Raw genomic sequence first — 7,600 nt, forward strand, 5'->3', positions numbered from 1 at the left:
TTATTATTATTTTTTTTCTTTTCTTTTTTTTTTTTCATAAACTATCATAGATAAGGAAAGATATAAGATAGAAGGGATCATCTCGAAAGGTGTCCTTAGGATATCTCTCTCAACGTATTTTACTTTATATACTGTGCGATCCCGAATGTGATCCCGAAAATATCTTAGCAAGCTCTCTAAAGATATTTACGAGGCCATTATAAGAGGTTCCCTTCGAATATTTGCAGAATTCGCCGACTTATCTTTTTCCGTGATGTTAGGTAGCGGCGCCAAAAGATTCGCTCGTAAAAGTAAGACGGCATACTTTGTTACTTTGAGTTAGCGAGATGAATTTCTTTCTCTTTCTTTCTTTCTTTCTTTCCTTTTTTTGTTTATCTCTTCTTCCCCTCCGCCCCCCCCCTACCCAACTCCTATCCCCTTACCCCATTCCTATCTTCAAGATTTAAACAACTCAGCTAGGAAATTCTTTCAACGAAACATTAACTCATGATACGAGAATATATATATTAACTCGTTTACTTACGTATTTATCACTTTTTTTTTTACGTATTTATCACTCTTCTTTCTCGACTTTTCGAAGAGAATAAAAAGTTCAGGTTCAATTATCGATTAATCATCCATCAGCTATAATTGATTAATGCGCTGAGCAATTATCTATTAGTCGTTGGATAACTTTATTTTTAAATGTTTAAGACAAATGTTCTTTTTTTTTTTTTCTTACGATAGTTGAAAAACTCGAAATTATATATTCTCTAATAGGAGTACGAGTTAATCTAATAAAAAAAAAAAAAGAAAAAAATATGATAAGTTCGTTTGTATTATACATATATTTTTTCGTTTCGTTTTTTTTTTCTTTTTTTTTTTTTTATTAGACAAAAAGAAAACGAGGAAAATTATCAAATGAATAGTATATCGATGATTTTTGTTTTCAATACACGATCTTTTCTTTCTTTCTTTCTTTCTTTCTTTCTTTCTTTCTTTTTCTATTTTCAGAAAATTTTATAGAAAAAAAAGATATATATATATATATATTAAATTTATCGAAGAAAATAAATTGTTGTACTCTGGTTAGATATTTTGGCCAAGAAAAATTTATAAATAAATTGTAATACTGCGATCGCATATATTTGAGAATAAAAAAGAAAAAGAAAAAAAAAAGAGAAAGAAAAAAGAAAGAAGCAAAAGTACTATGATCTTTGGTACGATTTAAATACGTCAAGAATATATATATATATATATATATATATATATATATATATATATAATGTATATATTCGAATATATAATGTATATATTCGATATATATATACATTATCTAGCAGAGAGTTCGTTATTCATTCGGTCAGGTTTAATTAACGATAGATAATTAAAGAATCCTAGAAGAACTCGAATTACTCATGTATCTTTCACATTGGATTTATGGTTAGTAGTTTATCGATGACTTTGTAATCATTAAAATCACGAGATGTTCTTCGTGAGTAATGGAACGGAAGAGGTGATCGTTTGGGGTTGACGGTTGTCCGCAATCAGTCAGTTCAGGGTGACTTAGACTTAGTCGTGTTGCCTTTGGCGAGTGTTCCGCACCATCGTTGCGTTGGTGCAAACGGTTTGATCGTTTCATTGGCGACTTCCTTAAGTTAAATGAAAATGGTCGCGTAAGAAGAGCCAGGACGTAGCTCGCCAAATATTCATTCTTATCTGTCTTGAAAATTATTCCAGATTCTTGTGATAATTTACTTAGACAAATTGTAAAACGAAAAATTTTTGTTTTTGTTTATTTTTTTCTTTTTAATCATACGCATATCCAAGATAAATCAATGGAGTTCACATATAATTCGAAATCAAAGAGGGACTAAGAAAAAACATTTTGGAAAATATTTAAAACAAATTTGGACATTTTTACAAATGTTATCTATACGTTTTAATTTAGCTCTTATTTATATCTATTATTAATCGTTTGGAAGGTATAGAAATGTAAAGAGGTGTCAATGTAATTTGGCAAATATTCTTTTCATATGTATAATAGAGGACGAAGGAGACACGAAGGAGTAGGGGCAAGGTGATATGATGATCGTTGGAGTGGTGGTAATGTCAGATGTTTGGTAGTGGAAGATTTAGGAATAGTAGAGGGAGAAGTTTGATAGACGTTGGACGATCTGGTTCCCTACGTGGTGATATAAAATCGCTTCTCCTGCTGGTTGGGCATACTGGAAAAAAGAAGAGAAAAAGGGGGGAAAAAAAAAGAAAGAAAAAAGAAAGAAGGTCTCCCGGGCAGATCAGGCTGCCATCGTCCGGCTCTCGAGCGACTTTGGCAGTCTCGATCTCCTCAGTCTTGCCAGAGATGCGTCCTCGTGTGGTCGATTGACGACGACTCGACCTTCTGCTTCTTGCCTGCTGGAGGAAAAACGTCGTAGGAAAAACGAGACACCATCTGCGTCTCTTCCGTGATTAAATCCGATCACCACCCAAAACGACGCGTTTCTCTCGATCGGTTCAAAAGAAAACAAATTAAGGAAATATATATATATACATATATATATATATACATACATACATATATATATATATATATATATATATATATATATATATATATATATATATATAAGAAAAAAAAATAAAATCAATTTCAGTCTTTGCGAAACTTTTGATCTTTGAAATACCTAATAAACTATGCGATTTGAAACTTGTTCGATCGCATTTCTTTAAAATTCTTCGAGTCCGAAGAAAATCGAAAGAACATAACATACGCATTCAATATTTTCTCATTTCAAGAATAATAAGAAACAATAAAGAAATAGAGAAAATAAAAAAGGGGAAAAAAAAAGAAAAAAATAAAAATAAAAAGAAAAGAAAGATCAATTCGATCAGTGCCTTTTAAGATCGTACGGTATAGAAACAGGATAGGTTCAGGTTTTTTTCTTTAAGATCGATCGGTATCAACATACTGGAGACTCTTAAGATTATCAATCCTCTTGGGATCCGTTTTTCCTCGGATCGGGGACACGTTTCATCGTTCGTGGAATTCATGAACGTTCTTCGTTGTCATTTTTGGTGTTCCGATCGAGTGCGAAATTAACAACACCTTCGAGATGTTTTGGGAAGACGAATTAGACGACATAGAGACCACGTGGGAAGAGGTGTCGACTTTTTATAGAGCCTGGTTGAAGAATTTTTCTTGCAGCGAGTTTGATCGACCGGAAAAACCAATTTGTTATGGAAGGGTCGATATAAATGAGAAAGAAGTGCCAGGTCCTGGGCTCGATTTTGCACCGCTCATTTTCCAGAGCCTTTACTACGTTAGCTCTCGAAAAGGTTTTCAATTATATGAGAGAAAACTTATCGTTCGATTTTTCTCACGTCTGTTTTTTCTTTTATCTTTTTCTTTTTTTTTTCTTTTTCTTTTTTTTTTTTTCTTTTGCCTTACGAATAAAGGCACCACTTATCCAGTTTGTATTTAACGTATTAATTATCGAAAGTAATTGATTTTTGATCGCGTATAAACAAAAAAAAAAGAAAAAATAAAATAAAATAAAAAAAAAAAAATAAAAATACTTTTAGCCGAGGTAAAGATGCCGAGCGGTAACGTGGACAAGCCAGTCATCGAGGATAATCACGATGGCACTGTATCTATCAAATATGAGCCAAGAGAGGAAGGTCTTCATGAGATTTACGTAAAGTTTAACGGGGAACATGTACAAGGTAAATTAATTAATTAATCACTCTTCTCTTCTATGTATATATATATATATATATATATATATATATATATATATATATATATATATATTCTTTTTTCCTCATTAAATTTATTATTTCTTTGACAGGATCACCGTTCAAATTCCACGTTGATTCTTTGGCAAGTGGTTACGTAACAGCCTACGGTCCAGGTTTGATTTACGGTGTCTGCGGAGAACCTGGAAACTTTACCATATCTACAAAAGGCGCAGGAGCCGGTGGTTTATCATTGGCCGTGGAAGGTCCTAGCAAGGCAGAAATATCATGCCATGACAACAAAGATGGCACGGTTTCTGTGTCCTATCTACCTACTGCACCTGGAGAATATAAAATCAGTGTTAAGTTTGGTGACAAGCATATTAAGGGTAGTCCATACGTCGCCAAGATTACAGGTAAATTATTAAAATATCGTTGGACCATGATGTAACACATAAAATAAAATAATTTTAATAATAATAATATATATTACTAATACATATATATTACTTTTATATTAAATATATATTATTAATATATATTATTAAAATATATAATATCGATGATAATAATATGTATATATTGAATTAAATAATAATATAAAAATTTTTTATTATCAATTAATTATGAAATTTGTAGGAGAGGGTCGTAAAAGGAATCAGATATCCGTGGGATCGTGTAGCGAGGTTCAGTTGCCTGGTAAAGTGCCTGATGCAGATATAAGATCTCTGAACGCTTCAATCACGGCACCAAGCGGTTTGGAAGAGCCATGCTTTTTGAAAAAGCTCCCTAGCGACAATGTTTGCGTTTCTTTCACACCACGAGAAGCTGGTTCGCATACCGTTGCCGTGAAACGAATGGGCAAGCACATACCAAACTCGCCATTCAAGATCGATGTTAAAGATCGCGAAGTTGGTGATGCTAAGAAGGTAAAAGTCTCTGGTGCGGCATTAAAGGAAGGCAAGACACACGTCGAGAATATCTTCTCGGTTGACACAAGAAACGCTGGTTTTGGTGGTTTGTCTCTTTCAATGGAAGGTCCGAGCAAGGTGGAAATTCAGTGCAAGGATAATGAGGATGGCACGTTGAACATGTCTTACAAGCCTACCGAGCCTGGTTATTACATAGTAAATTTGAAATTTGCCGATCATCACGTGGAAGGTTCACCGTTCACCGTGAAAGTCAGTGGAGAAGGTAGCAATCGTCAGAGAGAGAAAATACAGAGGCAAAGAGAAGCCGTGCCAATAACCGAAGTTGGAAGTCAATGCAAGCTGACATTCAAGATGCCTGGTATAACGTCCTTCGATCTTGCGGCTACTGTTACTTCGCCAGGTGGTGTTACGGAGGATGCAGAGATCAAGGAAGTCGAGGATGGTCTTTATGCTGTTGCATTCGTACCAAAGGAATTAGGCGTTCACACGGTTTCGGTTCGTTACAAGGAGATGCACATTCCTGGCTCACCCTTCCAATTCACGGTTGGTCCTTTGAGAGACGGTGGAGCTCACAGGGTCCACGCTGGTGGTCCTGGATTGGAACGAGGGGAACAAGGTGAACCTTGCGAGTTCAACATATGGACGAGAGAAGCTGGAGCTGGTGCATTGGCTGTCTCGGTTGAAGGCCCTAGCAAAGCTCAAATCGATTACAAAGATCGCAAAGATGGCAGCTGTTATGTCAGTTATGTCGCTTCTGAACCTGGTAAGCCCATTTGGCTTGGTAATAATTGGAATGATCATAATTTCGAAGATTCAAACGTTTCATACTTTCTAAAAAATCAACATGCTCGAATTATGCTCGAATGGTTCAAAGGTGCCGGGCGAAAACATCGATAAAATAGGCTTCTGTGACATTTATTAAGGGTTTCATCTAAAAAGATGGATCATTGCCAGCGTCGATTCATACCTCCTTCCTTGACGTTACCGATGTCGCCCATGTCACTACCTAGGAAAATTATGACGCATATAGGATCCATAATGTCAGTTACTTTGAAGCGTCCCTCGTCGTAAATTCAACCTCGATTAAGTCAGTCTATTTTATTTATGCATTGGTCATAATAAGTGAGAAAATTCTGGCTTAAGAACAGAAAAGTTTTACTACATGTTCATTCATTCTAACGATTCATGAACAATTACCGGAATATTCATAAAGATTTGTACGAACGTATTAACATCGAAATTATATTGTCTTTTATATTATATCCGATGGATATTCGAAAAATCTAAAATTGTTTTTACGATGTCGTCATTATTTCCGAACGAAGTAAACATCAGACGCTTAGGAGACAAATAAGGCAGGTGTTCGTTCGTTCGTTCGTTCGTTCGTTGGTATGTTGTCGAGACTCAGAAACACCCACTCATCGACCGGATTGATCGGCCGCTTTCAGCTGATCCCGAAATATCTTCGTCTATATTTGTTAAGGTGGATCCATATTTTGCCGTGGTGAGTTTGACTCACACCGCACACCGCACTGCGTGGATTATCGCGGTGGTTATATTTGGTCCATGTTCTGTGAGTGAATAAGAAAGAGATAGATAGAAAAAGAAGAGAGAGAGAGAGAGAGAGAGAGAGAGAGAGAGAAAGAGAAAGAGGAGAGTGGTGGTCGTAGTGAAGGAACGGATTCGAGATCAGCAGCTAGATTCAACCGAAAGTAGTGGTGCGCGATCAACCCACGGCTCTAGAGTTGTGTCCGTTCGCCACTCGTCGCTTTCCACACTCCTTCTTTTTTTTCCTTTTTATTTCTTCTTCTTCTTCTTCTCTTCTATTTCTCCTTCTTTTTCGTTTCACCTTTTTCGCCTCTCCTTCACCACCACTACTATCACCACCATCATCACCACCACCACCACCACCACCACCACCACCACCACCACCACCACCACTACCACCACCACAATCACTACCACCACCACAATCACCACCACCACCACCACCATCATCATCACTCTTTTCTCTTTCCTTATCTTAGGCTATTCCGACTGTCTCTACTTCCTTTTTCTCTTATCTCAACGTAAGAGATAATTAATCTTGTTTCCGTCACAAAGGAAAAAATCTTCATTTGCTGTGTTAGGACAACGTTTGAACGATGGCAACCTTCAAAGCATCGACACAAATCATTTTGAAGGGGAACGAGCCAGAGGAATCAAACGACGATGGTTTGTCGATGACAAATTAATTTGTTTGTTTATTAGGAATAGTTGATCTCTTTCCTTTTTTCTTTTTTTTTTGTTCTTTTTCGATGTGATCGATTCATTCCATTCGTCGGAATGATTAGAAAGAATGATAAACGTTTGTACTATTCGACGATGATCATTTAATCTGACGGGACCGTTTTTCTTTTCTCTTTTTTTTATTTTTTTTTTTTTTTTTTTTTTTTTTTTTTTTTTTTTTATAGGCTGACTCGGCCAATTTTAATTGGTCAATTGAAAATCATCGTTTATCTGTTTTATATTTTAGGAGAATACAGAGTAGGAATAAAGTTCAACGATCAGCACATTCCTGACTCGCCGTATAAGGTTTACATATCGCCTGCTATGGGCGATGCTCACAAATTAGAGGTTGCACAATTTCCGGAAAGTGGAGTACAACCTGACAAGCCTTACACCTTCCTCGTACGCAAGAACGGAGCTAAGGGTGAATTGGACGGAAAGGTATGATCCTTTTAACGAGAAACGTTGTGTTCAAGGTCGATATATAAAAAAAAAAAAAAAAAAAACCAAGGAAAGAAGAAAAATCATCAATCATATTTAAAAAAAAAAAAAGTCATCTTTTCAACATTCAAGGCTATTCGTCTCGCGCGAACGTTTTATTTTTCCTTGGAATTTTCCAAGTATCCATCGTATCTATCTATCTAACGAAAAATTATCTTGCGAAATACTAGACGAAAATAAGATTC

General features: G+C 35.8%; 1 protein-coding gene across 8 annotated transcripts in view; it reads left to right on the forward strand.

Moving 5' to 3' along the window:
* The window catches only part of LOC124422124 (filamin-A), a 42,397-nt gene that overhangs the window by 32,431 nt on the left and 2,366 nt on the right, over positions 1 to 7,600 (forward strand). For all 8 annotated transcript variants that reach the window (XM_046958152.1, XM_046958153.1, XM_046958157.1 and 5 more), the window contains 4 exons: positions 3,562 to 3,702; positions 3,828 to 4,130; positions 4,354 to 5,409; positions 7,162 to 7,355. In XM_046958152.1, coding sequence (XP_046814108.1) covers positions 3,562 to 3,702; positions 3,828 to 4,130; positions 4,354 to 5,409; positions 7,162 to 7,355 — 1,694 coding nt within the window. The remainder of the gene's footprint in view (positions 1 to 3,561; positions 3,703 to 3,827; positions 4,131 to 4,353; positions 5,410 to 7,161; positions 7,356 to 7,600) is intronic.

The sequence above is a fragment of the Vespa crabro genome, chromosome 2 (genome assembly GCF_910589235.1).
Source record: "Vespa crabro chromosome 2, iyVesCrab1.2, whole genome shotgun sequence".
In the NCBI taxonomy this organism is placed as follows: domain Eukaryota; kingdom Metazoa; phylum Arthropoda; class Insecta; order Hymenoptera; family Vespidae; genus Vespa; species Vespa crabro.